Raw genomic sequence first — 20,734 nt, 5'->3', positions numbered from 1 at the left:
GTATTACAATTTGACAGAGTTGTCTCCTCATTTGTTTTCCTTGGAATTTCCAAAAGTTCAAATTTAAGAATGAAATTATACACAGATATATGAGATTTAGGTATAATACGTTTATAGTCTGTAAGTTTTATTACAAAAGTTCACGTGGAAAGGGTCCATCTATACAGAATCTTTGCTTCTTTGACGATTAAAATTAAATCTTTGAAAAAAGGGGGAGGGCTATATTAGAAAATGTCAAATTTCTTTTTCAGTCAGACAAACTGTAAAACAGTTTGGTTAAAACTGCGAAGGACATTTTTTCTTATTTTTCTGGTAGACTTACATTCAGCTTTGTTTTTCCATTACTGTGTCCTGAGACTACTATAACACAGTGTTATAGTAGTCTCAGCTGTGTCTTGTTAAGCTTGGTTACTTAGTCACTGAATGTATGATGTTGTTCCATTCTAAAGCTGCTGACCCTGTTTGTTTACATTCAAATTCCAATGGGCGTCAAAACCATGTGACGCATTGAATCGTTCTACCCAATGATCAAATTGCTGTATTGTCAATTAGGATATTTTTTTAGATTAGGGCAATTATATTATTTGTTTGTGGGATATTGCTTTGAAATAATTTGCAATTAATTACTAATTAGAGGTTTATTCAATAGGAAAACTCATTATTAGCCATGAAATTCGAAATCATGATCAATGGAATTTTTAAATGAATATTTAAATGTACCTATGGTCATGATGGTCAGAATATTGAACGCTTTAATGAATCAAAAGTCAGGTTTGAAACAGCCATAACAAAATTAGTATTTTTGTGCAATAAATTATAACAACAATGAAATAATATCTTTAGAAATGTTCTTTTATTCAGAAGAGTAGAAAAAACTTATTCTGCATTAATTTTGTATACTAGTATTCAGTGTTGTGACATCAATGGCAATGCAGAGTTTTACCGTGTGATAAGCATGATAAGTACAATAACCATGATAACAAAGTCTGAACTAACTCGTAGGATACTCTTGTAACAATTTAAAAAATAAATTTGGCTTAAAAAAAATTGAGAACATGTTGAAATAACAATTGTTTCTTCGTTACATCAGTCTTTTTACTAGTTTCTTTGGAAAACTGGTAATAAAAGAAGAAAAAGTTGTTTTTTTTAACAAGAAATGATTTTATCTTTTTAAACAAAAAAATCCTAACTATTTGTCATGTTTGTACATGTAGTTCAAATGTACATGATGTAACATTTGAAATCTTTTTCTGTTATTTTCACCTGTAGGTCTAAATGATGGCATGGACATGATGGATGGGGAAACTATTGACATGTCTGTCAGCCTGGACAAGTTTTAAGGATTATTGATTCTAATTTTTTAAACCATGAGTACAATCCACTGGCTTAAATCATAAACATGATGAGAAAAGTTTAAACAGATGAAGATATATGACATTCAGTACTAAAAGGGGAAGTCACCATGGTCACTGTGATTAAAAGTTAACAAATTTGAGATTACAATATTCGATCAATTTTATGTATTGTAATTCAAGGGACCTCTGGGACGATTCAAGTAAATAACATATTTTAACACTATATTATAACATAACGAAATTCTCTTGAGAATCATTTGATCATTTAACCACACATTTTTGGAACTTAAAGAGTAAACATTGGAAAATGGAGGAAATGATAAACTGTAGTTGTGAATTGCCTTAGTAATCATGGACATTGGATCTAACGAGTCATGGAATACAAGTAAGGATGATTTTCAGTTAGTCAGTGGTACCTCGCCTACCAGGACAGCTAGTTCTATACATGATAATGGTTGTAAATCTTTACATAATATCAAGGCAGCTGTAAACGCTTGTGAAGATGTAACCTCTAGACAACGCCTACCTCCCCTGGACTACAATGGAACTAAAATTCTTCCTCAGGTAAAGCTATAAGATTTTGAGGAGTACATGTATTATTGTGGATTCATTATTATTCTTTGAATACCAATTTTCGTGGGTTTCGTTGGTGCAGGTGAACCATGAAATTAAATATCCACGAATATGCAAGTTTTCAGCAATCCACGAAAATTGATACCCACAAAAATAAATGAATCCACAGTATTGTATGTTTTAACATTTCAACTTGATAATGTTGAATAGTCATGATAAATGTAGTCTTTATCTTGATATAATTTTGAATTCATGTACATTTTTGTATGTTTTCATAAATTTATTAAAATAATTTTTATCAAAGGTTATTTTTTTTCAACGTTTACAAATAGTACCAAAGAAATATAAACTGATGATTGACATGTATTGAAGAAAGAAAAAAAAATGATATATGAAAATATAAACATTAATAAACATTATAAAAGAGATGTGGTATGATTGCCTTTAACATGTTTAAGAAAACTATTCACCACTGACCAATGACTAAGGAGAATGTACAATGTTGTAAACCATAGGTCACAGTACTAAAATTGAGAATGGAAATGGGGAATGTGTCAAAGAGACAACAACCCGACCATAGAAAAAACAACATCAGAAGGTCACCAACAGGTCTTCAATGTGGGGAGAAATTACCGCACCCGGAGGCGTCCTTCAACTGGCCCCTAAACAAATATATACATGTACTAGTTCAGTGATAATGAACGCCATACTAATTTCCAAATTGTACACAAGAAACTAAAATTAGAATAATACAAGACTAACTACACCCTTTAATGATAAGCAAAACCAACACCCTTAGTAACATCAATGCCAAGCAAGCTATAAAAGGTCCTGGCATAACAAAAAGTGAAACAATTCAAACAAAAAACTAATAGCCTGATTAATGCTATCAAAACAAGTAACAAATAAGGCAGAGAGCAATAATAAAGGACTTTACAAATCTGCTAAACATGATAAAGTGAGAATATTTTTTATAACCATGAAAATAAAACTATTGAAACATTTAACATGTTTAATTTTGTGTATATTTTATCCTATGACTTGTTAAAAATGATCTGTTCTTTTACTGTCATTACGTTTTTACTAACTATTTACAGGAACCAACTACAGCCCCACTGCCAGTTATCCCTGCCCAGGAACCAACTGTTAGATACCAGGAGGAACCCATTTTGATAGAGACAGATGGGGGTGCACATGTGGGTAGTGGAGTCACACCTGGGACTCCTCTTCGACTGCTCATCGTCTCCAGTAAAATCAGGAACAGCAATGCATTCAGAACAGCCATCCTGTCCAATGTTGTTTTTGTACAGTATAAATATGAGTCTGCTTCATTGGACTCGCTGCAAAGTATGTTATCATACGAGATTTTGGGAGTGCCAAAGGGTCTTTTACTATGCAATAACAAGATGTGAAAATCCGCTGGACAATATATATCAATCAGAAAACAAATAGGCATACAGTATATTCACACAATCATTGACCAATAAAATACAAAGTCCCATACATCAGGTGCTCAGAAAGGGTAGGAAAATCATCAGCTGCATATCACATCAATTGTATTATCCTGTTTTTCAATATCAGAAATAAGTCAGTTATGGAGTAATAAAAAAGTAATTTATTAGTATAACTGTTTGACAGTATTGAGACTCAAAGAAACATTTATTGATCTAAACTAAACTTATAATTTGTTTTAAAACTGTAAATTCTTTTATCTTGGGTGACATATTGAATTTATTGTTACTTTGTTCTCCTTTTTATTATGCATTAACTATTTGCCACTGGACTTCAATCAATCAAATTTATTGAACCTGAGGATTTTTTCTTTATCTGTTTATATAGATTTAATAATCAACACATTGAAAGTGAGGAAAGTAGAAAGTATCGCCATGGTGATGAGTTGTGTGGGGTCTTCAATACAGATTACTGGAAAGGATGAAACAGTAAGTATCGCCATGGTGATGAGTTGTGTGGGGTCTTCAATACAGATTACTGGAAAGGATGAAACAGTAAGTATTGCCATGGGGATGAGTTGTGTGGGGTCTTCAATACAGATTACTCGAAAGGATGAAACAGTATAAGTATCGCCATGGTGATGAGTTGTGTGGGGTCTTCAATACAGATTACTGGAAAGGATGAAACAGTAAGTATCGCCATGGTGATGAGTTGTGTGGGGTCTTCAATACAGATTACTGGAAAGGATGAAACAGTAAGTAACTGCAGTTGATCTGCTTACATTGCCAAAGCTTCTGTAACTAAGTAACATCAAAAGTCGAGTCCCTAGTTATGGACTTCTGGTATCATAGTTGTCACTGGTTGTGAAGGAATCATAGACAGAACTGTGGATATATCTAAACTCATCCTTTTCTCCTCATATTTATGAGGGGGAGGACAGGGGTAAGGGAGACAGGGAGAAAGGGGGTAGGAGAAAGGAGAGGAAGGCTGGGAGAAAGGAGAAAAAGTTGGAGAAAAGAGAAAAAATAAAATATCTCTCCTTTTAAAAAATGATCTAATATTTCAAGAAAAAATATCTCAAAAGGAGATGTTTTATTCTAATGGGAGAAAGGAGAATGGGGGTAGGAGAAAGGAGAAGAGGGGTGGGAGAAGGGAGAAGGGTACCCCCCTGTCCTCCCCCTCATTTATGTAAAGCTGTACTATTCTTCAATGGTACATGGCAGTATAAAGATGAATTTAGAAGTCCTTAGTATTAGAAATAATAAACCTAAGTTATACAGTGTTTGTCATACAACAACTGCAAATTTTTCACCACGGAGGATATAAAACATTTCCCAATTTTTTCAGCATCAAAGTTTATAGAAAACATTTGATGTAAGATATGTCATAAGGTCAACCAGCACTAAATTTAGTTTAGTTGAAATAAGTTCCTAATTATCATTTAGATTATCAGGAGCTGTAAATAAACTCATCATAGATACCAGGGTTCATATTTTGTATGCCAAATATGTGTGTTTTTTTTGTAAATTTGAACTGATCACTCTTGAAGTTTGTAACCTCAAAAAATTTATTTCTGAGGAAATATTTGGTTGTTTAAAATCAAATTTCTATAATTTATTTATCATGATTATACAGATAATGAATAAAGATACGTTTGCTGAGACACAAATACAAGATTTTTTCAACAAACTAAAGGAGATTTATGTAGAGGGAGTTAACTCTAGACTGGATTTCTTAGCCTGTCATGCCATGAGTTACATCTACACAGACAGTATGATATTAGTCAAGGAACTTGAGAAATTGCTTCAGGTTAGTGAAATTTATAAACTGAAAATGTCTAATAAAAAGGTATGTTGTGAGAAAGAAAAAAAATGTATGCACAAAAACATCTCCATGATGTCCTTTACAAGGCAAAAGTTTTGAATCTACTATAGTTTTTGTTAGCAGGGACAATGTTTGACAATTGACATAATGCACATACTACCAACTGATTTACTGATTAACTAATCAAGCGTATGAAGTATTTGTCTGTATGTTCAATAACCAACAGTGTAAAACAATCAATAAACCCAGAAAAGAGACATGACATCCAACAACAGTTGAATTCATATTGTTATCCAGTCAATTAAACTTTGACAAGCATGTGTGCAGATAGAACATTTTGTATACTTGTTCAAAAACTTTCCATCACTATAACCATGATATATAACCATGATAACTAGTCCATAAACTACAGAATTTTTAATTAAGGTAAGAGTAAATTTCCTTGACATTTTATTTTCATTTCTCAGATTCCTGTTGGTATGTACAGAGATATTTTGGGGACAGACACAGGACAAAAGGATGGATCTACAAAAAACTTAAGGTAACATATATATCATTCAAAGTTATTTATAGTAATAGTTGTTATCATCATGATAATTCTCATAATCATCATTATAATTGTCATTATCAATATTATTCTTATAATTGTCATTATCAATATTATTCTTATAATTGTCATTATCAATATTATTCTTATAATTATCATTATCAATATTATTCTTATAATTATCATTATCAATTTTATTCTTATTATTATCATAAAAGGCCTTGGTGGCTGAGTGGTCTCAGATGTTCATTTAAAGCAATCACTAGCCTGACGAAATGTGCCGCTGAGGTGATTTCAAACACTTCTTGTGGCAGGTGCTTTCAAATTGGCTGCTGAAAGTAGCGCTAAAACACAAACAATCAATTAGTTAATCATAGCATTGAGTGTGATACGATATTTATCCACTCGAGACAGTTAAATTTTCAAAGTTAAAACGCAAGGCTTGCCGCGCGTTTTAAATATTTAAAATTTAACTGTCGAGAGTGGATAAATATCGTATTGCACATGATTTGGTGGTGGAATCTGTTTCTCTAATGAATTTTAAACAATATGCAGTCAAACTTATTCCTCCTTTTTAAATGATCTGCAAAAAGATGTGTTCTTTCTATGTGACGTCATCAATATGAAATTCAGAGGAAAGCAAGAAAATTCGACCTCATAATCAAATTTTGACCAATGAAGAATTGAGATCGAACAAACCACACATTGATTAAATAAAAATAATCAACATGTCTGGAAAAGGATAAATTTTGTAAGAATTAGAGAAATTAAATTACTGTATTAGTTTATATAAGGAACTTCAAACTAGGAAATTTTACAAGTCTCTTTTCAAGTCTTCAAGCATAAATTTAGCTTAAGATTTAAAATTTTGCTCTTAGAGTTATTGTTATTAATGGACATATTAAAAAAAAGTATCAACATAAGTGGATATTTCCATACCCCCACTCTTAAAATGGTGGCTTTATTGCATTCACCTTGCCTGTCAGGCCGTCAATTCTTCCCACAAATACATACATCAGACTTCTTGGGAACAAAACAGAATAACTTCATATTTGATCAGCAGCTTGACAGTGATTTACAGTTATATGTGACATAGAGTTATATATTTTAGTGCCTGCGTGGGAGAACTATACTTCAAGCTTGATAGGCTAAAGGGATGGACCAGACAACAACAGTCTATGGCTGGCTTTGAGAAAATCCAAACAGTGGGTAAAGGTAGGTGATTTGGCATTGAGAGAATAGACATATTTAAATTGTCAGCCATTACTTAAAATCACACAAGTTCCAGTAAAATCTGACATCACAATTTAAAAAATTTGATGTCATAATTAAAAAATGATTGTTGCTTGACTTCAGAAGGTTATTTGGAGACAGATCTCAGGTCATTTGGAGACAAAATTCAGCTAAATACCAAAAGGGTAAATATGTTTATAAGCACTGTTTTATGTGGATAGAACAAAAACTCATAGAAACCTTATGATATTCCATTGGCAATGGAAAATTTTATACATCCTGTAAAAATGAATAAATATCAAGACACAAACAATTACTAAAAACTTTGCACATATGCACAGCAGACAACACTGAAGTTCAGACCAAATTTCGGGTGAAACAAACTCGTTTAAATTCAAGGAGCAAATCAGGTTAATATTTCTTGATACTTAGGTCGAAATAAGAATTGAAATGCCAAATTTATGAGTTTGAAATGAAAATATATTTACTACAAAAACAAAGATTGCACCAAGAAGCTTAAAGCAATCACTTATTGAAGAAGAAGAGTATTGACATAAAAAAAAAAGCAAATATCAACAAGAGCTTGCACAGATTACTGAGGATTTATTTTTATTCGTGGAATACAAATTTTCATAGATTTCATGTGTACAGGCATTGTCAACGTATATTTGTTCCGCCTAACAGAAATTCTAATGGAAACTTTGTTATAAACAATGTCATAATATCTATTCCTTTTGGAACAAATATTCTATACCATTTATTCCGTTAGGAATATATACTGTAATATTTATTCCTGTGGAAATTATATTCCAGAATATATTTTCCTTTTGGAACTTATATTATGAAGGAACTTCTATTCCGTGACAGCATGACATGGGAATTAGAAATTTAAATGTTCAATGAATTTTTTATTGGCTTGAAATGCTGACTTTTGTGAACCACAAAATCTAATATCCTACAAAATATATTTTTTTTCTAAAAAATTTGTACCCACAAAAATAATTGAATTCACTTAAAATAAGGTTCAGCTTTAGAGAAGGATAAACAAGACTTATATATTGCAGGGGCTTATGGTGCCGCAGTATTATACAGGAAGAAAGACGATGACTCACTGGTTATACTGAAGGAAATTAACATGCATGATTTAAATGCTGCTGAGAGACAACTGGCTCTGAATGAGGTAAAACTGTCACTTTCAAAATGGAAAGGAGTTTTTGAAGGAGTTTTATGTCTGGAGTATATATTTATCAACAAGCAATCCAATGCCACACACATACACACATACACACACACATACACACATATTGTATAGCTCTAATTCAACCCTATCTTAACCCTTTCCTCCATAATGACGCTTGTTGACGCCAACCCCTTTCCTCCATAATGACGCTTGTTGACGCCAACCCCTTTCCTCCATAAAGACGCTTGTTGACGCCAACCCCTTTTCTCCATAATGACGCCTTTTGATGCCTTTGTAGTACCTCAGTTGAAATGCTTTGACTACAAAATGTCTACATCAGACTTAAACAAAATTGTATCCAATATGAAAAGGATATTCATGAGAATATCTGACTTGAATTTCATAGATGAAATATTTGTTTTCACAATGCATTAATTCTTTAAACCTGATGATTTTTTTTTATTGAAAAAATCTTATGCGAATCAAGTATGTGGGAAAAAAATTCCATGGAGGAAAGGGTTAAAAAAAATAATGATAATTTATTGGCTGCTAGATTGATTGATTGTTGGTATTTAACATCACTTTCAGCACTCTTGCTATATCCTGGAGTCAGTTTTTAGTGGAGGAAGCTGAAGTGCCAAGAATTTATAACCACCCATAAGAAAACTGATAATCCTAGTCAGTTAATATTGGAGCTAAATCCACCAGACACATATGTGGTTCAAACGCTCAACCTCGGCCTTGGTAGGCTAGTAATACAATAGATAAACTACTTACACCACTCAGTCACGGAGACCACTTACCTGCAAGATCAATTGTCTGTTTAAGTTATATATTTCCCAGTTTATGTATGAGCAACTATTATTATCTTGGCCCACCAATTAAGTCCACCTTTTTTACACATTGTACATGTGGCAAACAATTATAATAATGTTTTGAAAATTCCTGAATTTTATTTAACCAAATGTAATTGACAAAATGTATTGTAAATATGAAAACATGATAGACACATTAAACATTAAAATAACTATCCTATATATAATAATTATTGAAAGGAGTATGTTCAGTAAGACCCCATTTTGGCCCCAAAATATAGCAGTTTTGCAAAATTGTGAAAATGTAATCCTTTAGCTATTTATTGGAAAGTAGAATGCTTCTGCTACACAAATATGGTCTGTTTTTGACAATACAATGCACATATATCGGGTACTAACATCATTAAGTCATGCTAAATTACTGAAATCTTTAAAATTTCAACATTTTGCTTAAATTTTAGACGGTTTCCGTCTCAAATGAAAGTGGCCGCATTTGTGTTCATTCATAATATTTAAATATGAGTTGTATTTAATGATAATACATGACATATATAAAGGTTGAGGATGAACACAGATGCGGCCACTTTCATTTTTGACAAAAACCATCTGAAAAGTGACGATTTTTTTGCATATTTGATAGATTTTTCATATTTTTGCTTGAATCAGAGGGTTTTTAATGACTTAATCAGCTAAAATCTTTCACATATACTAATTGAATCAATTGAAATAGACACTTAAGTGTTTCAAAAGTGTCCAAAATCTTTCGTTAGATGAACCTGAAATTTGAGGCCAAAATCGGCCCTTACCGGACCTACTCCTTTGATAAATATGCAATGACTTCATTAACTTACCCTGCAGGGACCAAATTAAGATGATTTAGATAACAATAGGTTACTGTAGAAATCAACACCTACATTATGCATTGACGGACTAATATTATGCCTGTTTTTATATAGGTCAGCATTTTAGCCATGTTGATGCACCCTAACATAGTTAGTTATTATGACAGTTTTGAAGAAGATGGCGTATTAATGATAGAAATAGAATATGCAGATGGAGGGTGAGTACATTATACTTATGGGGGGATGATGTCATTAAGGGTTATTTCATTTAAATGTTTAGGGAGGGTAGGGAGGGAGAGTTATATATGGGACATGGGTCGTTTAATAGTGTTCTGTCCATTTTATGTTAGTAAAATTTAAGGAAAAAGAGTGTCGGTTTAGCAGGGCTTTTTGAAGTCCCACCTAACCCATCCACATCAGTTTTAATGGAACAGCCTAATATGAGGCAGGCATTACCTGTAAATGGGGACGAAGTCTGTATGAATTATTTTTTTGTAACTTAAATATTTGTTAAAAAAAGAAACGGAAATACCGGAACGTTTCCGATTTTGGTTCTGTTGTTAGGGATTTTAGTTGTGACGTTGTTTAAATTATGACGTCATATGCAATGTAAACAAAGAAACGCTATCATCAGGTAACGTTTTTTCATATCAAGGAATTATTAAAAATGAAATTGGTATTGCGCGTTCCTTCCTATTTTATACTAGACTGATAAATATATATTTTACTCAAAGTTTCATACAAACGAGACCAGAAAAAGGAAGTACATTGTACATTTCTGCGCAGGTCCTGGATTTCAAAACACGACAAAAATAAAATTGAACGATTTTGAGTTCATTAGTATACAATGAAAAATTCGGGAAATTTTCCTGAATTTTTTTTTTATTGAATTTTCTACTGTTATTGGGAACTTCGTCCCCATAATAGAAAGGAAATTAGATAATAACAAAATTATAAATTAACGACATGTAAAAGATATAATAGACTAATATTTCTTTTGAAAAAATGACGAAATAGTGTAAAACATTTTCAAAGTTAACTTAACTCATTTAAAATTATCACTTTTTGTAAATAGGAGTGTAGCAAAATGCAATCAACAGATAGGATTGTCAGTCATAGCTTTCAGAAATGACACCAGTGTTTTTTAAACATAAATTAAGAATTAAAGCGTTTTGAATAGCATTAATTTTTATCATGGCCTGGTCTGCAAAACAAAACACCGTAGATAATATTTAGAAAAATGGATTGATTACTTTTTTCCTTTTTTTTAGAACTTTATCCCAGTATTTGTCACAGAGAGATAAACCCTTAGAAGAGAGAGAGATCCTGGTCATGTTCCAACAGATTGTCTCAGCCATTAAACATATACATGAGCAAAATATACTACATAGGTACGTTAGAATTAGAAACCTTTAGAAGAGAGAGAGATCCTGGTCATGTTCCAACAGATTGTCTCAGCCATTAAACATATACATGAGCAAAATATACTACATAGGTACGTTAGAATTAGAAACCTTTAGAAGAGAGAGAGATCTTGGTCATGTTCCAACAGATTGTCTCAGCCATTAAACATATACATGAGCAAAATATACTACATAGGTACGTTAGAATTAGAAACCTTTAGAAGAGAGAGAGATCTTGGTCATGTTCCAACAGATTGTCTCAGCCATGAAACATATACATGAGCAAAATATACTACATAGGTACGTTAGAATTAGAAACCTTTAGAAGAGAGAGAGATCTTGGTCATGTTCCAACAGATTGTCTCAGCCATTAAACATATACATGAGCAAAATATACTACATAGGTACGTTAGAATTAGAAACCTTTAGAAGAGAGAGAGATCCTGGTCATGTTCCAACAGATTGTCTCAGCCATTAAACATATACATGAGCAAAATATACTACATAGGTAAGGTAGAGCTAAATTCTATTTAAAAAACAGTGATCATAAGAAGAGAGATACATATATAGGTCACCATATGGCCTTCAACAATGATCAACAATGATCAACCCCATACCGAATAGTCAGCTGTAAAAGGCCCCGAAATGACAAAGTAAAGCAATTCAAACGAGAAAAACAAACAGCCTTATTTATTTAAAAAAAAATAAAGAAAAACAAATATGTAACACATAAACAAACGACAACCACTGAATTACAGGCTCCTGACTTGGGGCAGGCACTTGTATACTGCATAGATAAGTTAGAGTTCAATCCAGAGCAGACAGAAATATAGGCCTACCAGTCTTAAAAATATCTGACAAGTACAACTATCGTACTCTGAATTCAGCCAATTAGAGTTCTTGATCTAGTCTTTTGAGTTCAAAATCAGACTAAGTGTACTGAAATAACTGTAATATATGGATGGCTGCTTTTAATTTTAACTTATTACTTATTGTTTTTGAAATTAAAATATTGCTTCTGGTTGTAGTTCACTAGGAGCATAATACGCTCAGTCAATGTTGTATCAAAAAGTGTAGTTTTAGGAACAGTAAACATTATTTATGCTCCTTTATTTAAGTCTGAATATTGTATGAATAATTCAATAGAAGAAAACAATCTTTATATAAAACTTTTGAAAAACTAAGATAAATTGCATGGATTTTCAAAAGTAGAGGTAAATAGTTTGTTTTTTTTAAATAAAAAGTGTTTCAGAAACTATTTATACATCCAAAAATGGAGCTCAAAAACATCTTTCAAGTATGACTGAATTCTAAGCACAACCAACATTTTTGTATTATGATTTCAGAGACTTAAAAACAGCAAACATATTTCTCACCAAAGAAGGTATAATAAAGATTGGTGATTTTGGTATTTCTAAAATGATGAGTTCTGCCAACAAGGGTGCTAACACTGTGCTTGGAACACCTTACTATATAAGTCCTGAAATGGTAAGTTCTTGTTTAACCCACTGCACAGGTAAAAATAAAATTAGGGAATAAAAATGTGGTATGATTGCAAATGAGACAAGTCACAACTAAACACCAGTTAAAGGGCATCGTTGGCTGAGTAGTCTTAGCAGCAATTATAAACTTGTATTGTAAACACTAAGGTTGTGTGTTCAAACCTAACATGTGGCAGTTGCATTCAATTTAGATCTTTATTGATAAGGATTGTTCCTGCTGAAGGTTGGCAGTTATCTCTGGCCATTCCTGCTACTTCAACCAATAAATACTGGCCTCCACAATAAAGCCAATAGTGCTGAAACAATCATTCAAAAAGTTTAAAAAAAAAAAAAGAAAAATAGGAGAGACCGATTACCGGGAGAGACTTAATTAATCAAAATAGCTGATTACAGGAAATAAATTCTATTGACAGAAGAAATGTATATGCTGTGCTCAAATTATAATTTGTACAGTTATTTTGTACAAGTTTAATATCAATATTTTGTAAATCTCTTTATATAATTAGATAAAATAAGCATAATGTCTTGTGATTTTAAGTGTATCACTGTTTTATTTCAATCACTACATGCTACAGTCTTTGGGACTGTATGAAATGGCTTGTTTACATGAGTTTTTATATGTTTATTTACAGTGTGAAGGGAAGCAGTATTATGACAAGTCAGATATTTGGGCCCTTGGTTGTATACTGTATGAGATGGCATGTTTACATGAGTTTTTATATGTTTATTTACAGTGTGAAGGGAAGCAGTATTATGACAAGTCAGATATTTGGGCACTTGGTTGTATACTGTATGAGATGGCATGTTTACATGAGTTTTTATATGTTTATTTACAGTGTGAAGGGAAGCAGTATTATGACAAGTCAGATATTTGGGCACTAGGTTGTATACTGTATGAGATGGCATGTTTACATGAGTTTTTATATGTTTATTTACAGTGTGAAGGGAAGCAGTATTATGACAAGTCAGACATCTGGGCACTTGGTTGTATACTGTATGAGATGGCATGTTTACATGAGTTTTTATATGTTTATTTACAGTGTGAAGGGAAGCAGTATTATGACAAATCAGATATTTGGGCCCTTGGTTGTATACTGTATGAGATGGCATGTTTACATGAGTTTTTATATGTTTATTTACAGTGTGAAGGGAAGCAGTATTATGACAAATCAGATATTTGGGCCCTTGGTTGTATACTGTATGAGATGGCATGTTTACATGAGTTTTTATATGTTTATTTACAGTGTGAAGGGAAGCAGTATTATGACAAGTCAGATATTTGGGCACTAGGTTGTATACTGTATGAGATGGCATGTTTACATGAGTTTTTATATGTTTATTTACAGTGTGAAGGGAAGCAGTATTATGACAAATCAGATATTTGGGCCCTTGGTTGTATACTGTATGAGATGGCATGTTTACATGAGTTTTTATATGTTTATTTACAGTGTGAAGGGAAGCAGTATTATGACAAGTCAGATATTTGGGCACTAGGTTGTATACTGTATGAGATGGCATGTTTACATGAGTTTTTATATGTTTATTTACAGTGTGAAGGGAAGCAGTATTATGACAAGTCAGACATCTGGGCACTTGGTTGTATACTGTATGAGATGGCTTGTTTACATGAGTTTTTATATGTTTATTTACAGTGTGAAGGGAAGCAGTATTATGACAAATCAGATATTTGGGCCCTTGGTTGTATACTGTATGAGATGGCATGTTTACATGAGTTTTTATATGTTTATTTACAGTGTGAAGGGAAGCAGTATTATGACAAGTCAGATATTTGGGCATTTGGTTGTATACTGTATGAGATGGCTTGTTTACATGAGTTTTTATATGTTTATTTACAGTGTGAAGGGAAGCAGTATTATGACAAGTCAGATATTTGGGCCCTTGGTTGTATACTGTATGAGATGGCATGTTTACATGAGTTTTTATATGTTTATTTACAGTGTGAAGGGAAGCAGTATTATGACAAGTCAGATATTTGGGCCCTTGGTTGTATACTGTATGAGATGGCATGTTTACATGAGTTTTTATATGTTTATTTACAGTGTGAAGGGAAGCAGTATTATGACAAGTCAGACATCTGGGCACTTGGTTGTATACTGTATGAGATGGCTTGTTTACATGAGTTTTTATATGTTTATTTACAGTGTGAAGGGAAGCAGTATTATGACAAGTCAGACATCTGGGCACTTGGTTGTATACTGTATGAGATGGCTTGTTTACATGAGTTTTTATATATTTATTTACAGTGTGAAGGGAAGCAGTATTATGACAAATCAGATATTTGGGCACTAGGTTGTATACTGTATGAGATGGCATGTTTACATGAGTTTTTATATGTTTATTTACAGTGTGAAGGGAAGCAGTATTATGACAAGTCAGATATTTGGGCACTTGGTTGTATACTGTATGAGATGGCTTGTTTACATGAGTTTTTATATGTTTATTTACAGTGTGAAGGGAAGCAGTATTATGACAAGTCAGATATTTGGGCACTTGGTCGTATACTGTATGAGATGGCTTGTTTACATGAGTTTTTATATGTTTATTTACAGTGTGAAGGGAAGCAGTATTATGACAAGTCAGATATTTGGGCACTTGGTTGTATACTGTATGAGATGGCTTGTTTACATGAGTTTTTATATGTTTATTTACAGTGTGAAGGGAAGCAGTATTATGACAAGTCAGATATTTGGGCCCTTGGTTGTATACTGTATGAGATGGCATGTTTACATGAGTTTTTATATGTTTATTTACAGTGTGAAGGGAAGCAGTATTATGACAAGTCAGATATTTGGGCCCTTGGTTGTATACTGTATGAGATGGCATGTTTACATGAGTTTTTATATGTTTATTTACAGTGTGAAGGGAAGCAGTATTATGACAAGTCAGACATCTGGGCACTTGGTTGTATACTGTATGAGATGGCTTGTTTACATGAGTTTTTATATGTTTATTTACAGTGTGAAGGGAAGCAGTATTATGACAAGTCAGACATCTGGGCACTTGGTTGTATACTGTATGAGATGGCTTGTTTACATGAGTTTTTATATATTTATTTACAGTGTGAAGGGAAGCAGTATTATGACAAATCAGATATTTGGGCACTAGGTTGTATACTGTATGAGATGGCATGTTTACATGAGTTTTTATATGTTTATTTACAGTGTGAAGGGAAGCAGTATTATGACAAGTCAGATATTTGGGCACTTGGTTGTATACTGTATGAGATGGCTTGTTTACATGAGTTTTTATATGTTTATTTACAGTGTGAAGGGAAGCAGTATTATGACAAGTCAGATATTTGGGCACTTGGTCGTATACTGTATGAGATGGCTTGTTTACATGAGTTTTTATATGTTTATTTACAGTGTGAAGGGAAGCAGTATTATGACAAGTCAGATATTTGGGCACTTGGTTGTATACTGTATGAGATGGCTTGTTTACATGAGTTTTTATATGTTTATTTACAGTGTGAAGGGAAGCAGTATTATGACAAGTCAGATATTTGGGCACTTGGTTGTATACTGTATGAGATGGCATGTTTACATGAGTTTTTATATGTTTATTTACAGTGTGAAGGGAAGCAGTATTATGACAAATCAGATATTTGGGCACTTGGTTGTATACTGTATGAGATGGCATGTTTACATGAGTTTTTATATGTTTATTTACAGTGTGAAGGGAAGCAGTATTATGACAAGTCAGATATTTGGGCCCTTGGTTGTATACTGTATGAGATGGCATGTTTACATGAGTTTTTATATGTTTATTTACAGTGTGAAGGGAAGCAGTATTATGACAAGTCAGATATTTGGGCCCTTGGTTGTATACTGTATGAGATGGCTTGTTTACATGAGTTTTTATATGTTTATTTACAGTGTGAAGGGAAGCAGTATTATGACAAATCAGACATCTGGGCCCTTGGTTGTATACTGTATGAGATGGCTTGTTTACATGAGTTTTTATATGTTTATTTACAGTGTGAAGGGAAGCAGTATTATGACAAATCAGATATTTGGGCACTTGGTTGTATACTGTATGAGATGGCATGTTTACATGAGTTTTTATATGTTTATTTACAGTGTGAAGGGAAGCAGTATTATGACAAGTCAGATATTTGGGCACTTGGTTGTATACTGTATGAGATGGCTTGTTTACATGAGTTTTTATATGTTTATTTACAGTGTGAAGGGAAGCAGTATTATGACAAGTCAGATATTTGGGCACTTGGTTGTATACTGTATGAGATGGCTTGTTTACATGAGTTTTTATATGTTTATTTACAGTGTGAAGGGAAGCAGTATTATGACAAATCAGACATCTGGGCCCTTGGTTGTATACTGTATGAGATGGCATGTTTACATGAGTTTTTATATGTTTATTTACAGTGTGAAGGGAAGCAGTATTATGACAAGTCAGATATTTGGGCACTTGGTTGTATACTGTATGAGATGGCATGTTTACATGAGTTTTTATATGTTTATTTACAGTGTGAAGGGAAGCAGTATTATGACAAATCAGATATTTGGGCACTTGGTTGTATACTGTATGAGATGGCATGTTTACATGAGTTTTTATATGTTTATTTACAGTGTGAAGGGAAGCAGTATTATGACAAGTCAGATATTTGGGCACTTGGTTGTATACTGTATGAGATGGCTTGTTTACATGAGTTTTTATATGTTTATTTACAGTGTGAAGGGAAGCAGTATTATGACAAGTCAGATATTTGGGCACTTGGTTGTATACTGTATGAGATGGCATGTTTACATGAGTTTTTATATGTTTATTTACAGTGTGAAGGGAAGCAGTATTATGACAAGTCAGATATTTGGGCCCTTGGTTGTATACTGTATGAGATGGCATGTTTACATGAGTTTTTATATGTTTATTTACAGTGTGAAGGGAAGCAGTATTATGACAAGTCAGACATCTGGGCACTTGGTTGTATACTGTATGAGATGGCATGTTTACATGAGTTTTTATATGTTTATTTACAGTGTGAAGGGAAGCAGTATTATGACAAATCAGATATTTGGGCACTTGGTTGTATACTGTATGAGATGGCATGTTTACATGAGTTTTTATATGTTTATTTACAGTGTGAAGGGAAGCAGTATTATGACAAGTCAGATATTTGGGCACTTGGTTGTATACTGTATGAGATGGCTTGTTTACATGAGTTTTTATATGTTTATTTACAGTGTGAAGGGAAGCAGTATTATGACAAGTCAGACATCTGGGCCCTTGGTTGTATACTGTATGAGATGGCTTGTTTACATGAGTTTTTATATGTTTATTTACAGTGTGAAGGGAAGCAGTATTATGACAAGTCAGATATTTGGGCCCTTGGTTGTATACTGTATGAGATGGCTTGTTTACATGAGTTTTTATATGTTTATTTACAGTGTGAAGGGAAGCAGTATTATGACAAGTCAGATATTTGGGCCCTTGGTTGTATACTGTATGAGATGGCATGTTTACATGAGTTTTTATATGTTTATTTACAGTGTGAAGGGAAGCAGTATTATGACAAGTCAGATATTTGGGCCCTTGGTTGTATACTGTATGAGATGGCATGTTTACATGAGTTTTTATATGTTTATTTACAGTGTGAAGGGAAGCAGTATTATGACAAGTCAGATATTTGGGCCCTTGGTTGTATACTGTATGAGATGGCATGTTTACATGAGTTTTTATATGTTTATTTACAGTGTGAAGGGAAGCAGTATTATGACAAGTCAGATATTTGGGCCCTTGGTTGTATACTGTATGAGATGGCATGTTTACATGAGTTTTTATATGTTTATTTACAGTGTGAAGGGAAGCAGTATTATGACAAGTCAGATATTTGGGCCCTTGGTTGTATACTGTATGAGATGGCATGTTTACATGAGTTTTTATATGTTTATTTACAGTGTGAAGGGAAGCAGTATTATGACAAGTCAGATATTTGGGCACTTGGTTGTATACTGTATGAGATGGCTTGTTTACATGAGTTTTTATATGTTTATTTACAGTGTGAAGGGAAGCAGTATTATGACAAGTCAGATATTTGGGCACTTGGTTGTATACTGTATGAGATGGCTTGTTTACATGAGTTTTTATATGTTTATTTACAGTGTGAAGGGAAGCAGTATTATGACAAGTCAGATATTTGGGCCCTTGGTTGTATACTGTATGAGATGGCATGTTTACATGAGTTTTTATATGTTTATTTACAGTGTGAAGGGAAGCAGTATTATGACAAGTCAGATATTTGGGCACTTGGTTGTATACTGTATGAGATGGCTTGTTTACATGAGTTTTTATATGTTTATTTACAGTGTGAAGGGAAGCAGTATTATGACAAGTCAGATATTTGGGCACTTGGTTGTATACTGTATGAGATGGCTTGTTTACATGAGTTTTTATATGTTTATTTACAGTGTGAAGGGAAGCAGTATTATGACAAGTCAGACATCTGGGCACTTGGTTGTATACTGTATGAGATGGCTTGTTTACATGAGTTTTTATATGTTTATTTACAGTGTGAAGGGAAGCAGTATTATGACAAATCAGACATCTGGGCACTTGGTTGTATACTGTATGAGATGGCATGTTTACATGAGTTTTTATATGTTTATTTACAGTGTGAAGGGAAGCAGTATTATGACAAGTCAGATATTTGGGCACTAGGTTGTATACTGTATGAGATGGCATGTTTACATGAGTTTTTATATGTTTATTTACAGTGTGAAGGGAAACAGTATTATGACAAATCAGATATTTGGGCACTTGGTTGTATACTGTATGAGATGGCATGTTTACATGAGTTTTTATATGTTTATTTACAGTGTGAAGGGAAACAGTATTATGACAAATCAGATATTTGGGCCCTTGGTTGTATACTGTATGAGATGGCATGTTTACAGAAAACATTTGAAGGATCAAATCTTCCTGCCTTAGTAAACAAAATCATGAAGGTTTGATATATTTTGCTACTTAGGTAAAGAAGTGAAAAAAGATATTAAATTGACATCTCTGAACAGATGAGAATTCTATTTTTGAGGCCCCTCATGAAGTTATAAGGTGATTATTGTAATCATGTTTGATATGGTACTTCAGTCATCAACTAGATAATGACCCCATCTCAAAAAGTTGAAAAATCTTAATTTCAACAACACATGTAGACACAAACATCATCATCAGCAGCATGGACAGTATCCAGCTCTCCAGACTAATATACTAGTTTGATGAAAAAATTCCTTGATCAATAAGTAGTTAAATTTCGAACTATTAGCAAACAGGAAGTGGTTGAGATGTAAATATAACAAGATTTGTTGAAAAGGCATGAAAATTATCATAGCAAAATGACTGACAAGAGAAAAACAATATGGCTCCGCTATAAAAATACTACTGTGGATTCATATTTTTTGGTGGGCATCAATTTTCGTGGATGAAGGAAAACTTGCATGTTCGTAGACATTTAATTTCATGGTTTTACCGAAGTCTTTATACAAGCCTTTAGAACATTTGTCATTCGTTGAACATTTAATTTCGTGTTTCACCTATATCAACGAAATCCACGAAAATTGGTATCCAATGAATAATAATGAATCCACAGTATTCTTCCTTTTTGAAAAACATAAGTAAGTTATATCAGGAATTCTAATCAAACTAACATTTTAGGATACAAATAACCCCTAAGAATTAAAGAATGTTTGAGTTCTCAATTAATATTCATATACACTTGAACTCTTTTTTAAACTGTTATTAAAAATAATGGAAAATAGGAAAGAAGAAAATATTATTGAATTAGGCCACAATTAAAAATATTTTGGTTTGCCCAAACCCTACCCAAAGGTTAAGACAGTGGGTAGGTAGGTAGGCATTTTCTTTTTTTTTCAAAAAGAGAAATTGAAGTATCGGGTGTTTATTAGTCTTCATGCCTATCTGATTAAAAAAAAACTTCTTCAAATCAGGACAATAAAAGAATTTGAGTAGGCAG

At 32.9% G+C, this 20,734-nt stretch overlaps 1 protein-coding gene across 1 annotated transcript in view; it reads left to right on the top strand.

Moving 5' to 3' along the window:
• Window positions 1-19: 19 nt before the first annotated feature.
• The window catches only part of LOC143052162 (uncharacterized), a 48,281-nt gene continuing 27,566 nt past the window's right edge, over window positions 20-20,734 (top strand). The window contains exons 1-12 of the mRNA XM_076225113.1: window positions 20-100; window positions 1,270-1,919; window positions 3,026-3,275; window positions 3,768-3,868; window positions 5,016-5,189; window positions 5,672-5,745; window positions 6,863-6,966; window positions 8,049-8,164; window positions 9,936-10,039; window positions 11,093-11,212; window positions 12,571-12,712; window positions 19,581-19,709. Of these exons, the coding sequence (XP_076081228.1) occupies window positions 1,707-1,919; window positions 3,026-3,275; window positions 3,768-3,868; window positions 5,016-5,189; window positions 5,672-5,745; window positions 6,863-6,966; window positions 8,049-8,164; window positions 9,936-10,039; window positions 11,093-11,212; window positions 12,571-12,712; window positions 19,581-19,709 (1,527 nt within the window). The 5' untranslated portion in view covers window positions 20-100; window positions 1,270-1,706. The remainder of the gene's footprint in view (window positions 101-1,269; window positions 1,920-3,025; window positions 3,276-3,767; window positions 3,869-5,015; window positions 5,190-5,671; window positions 5,746-6,862; window positions 6,967-8,048; window positions 8,165-9,935; window positions 10,040-11,092; window positions 11,213-12,570; window positions 12,713-19,580; window positions 19,710-20,734) is intronic.

The sequence above is a fragment of the Mytilus galloprovincialis genome, chromosome 11 (assembly GCF_965363235.1).
Source record: "Mytilus galloprovincialis chromosome 11, xbMytGall1.hap1.1, whole genome shotgun sequence".
NCBI lineage: Eukaryota > Metazoa > Mollusca > Bivalvia > Mytilida > Mytilidae > Mytilus > Mytilus galloprovincialis.
Note: the sequence above shows the minus strand (reverse complement) of the source record. Positions and strands in the feature narration are given on the sequence as shown.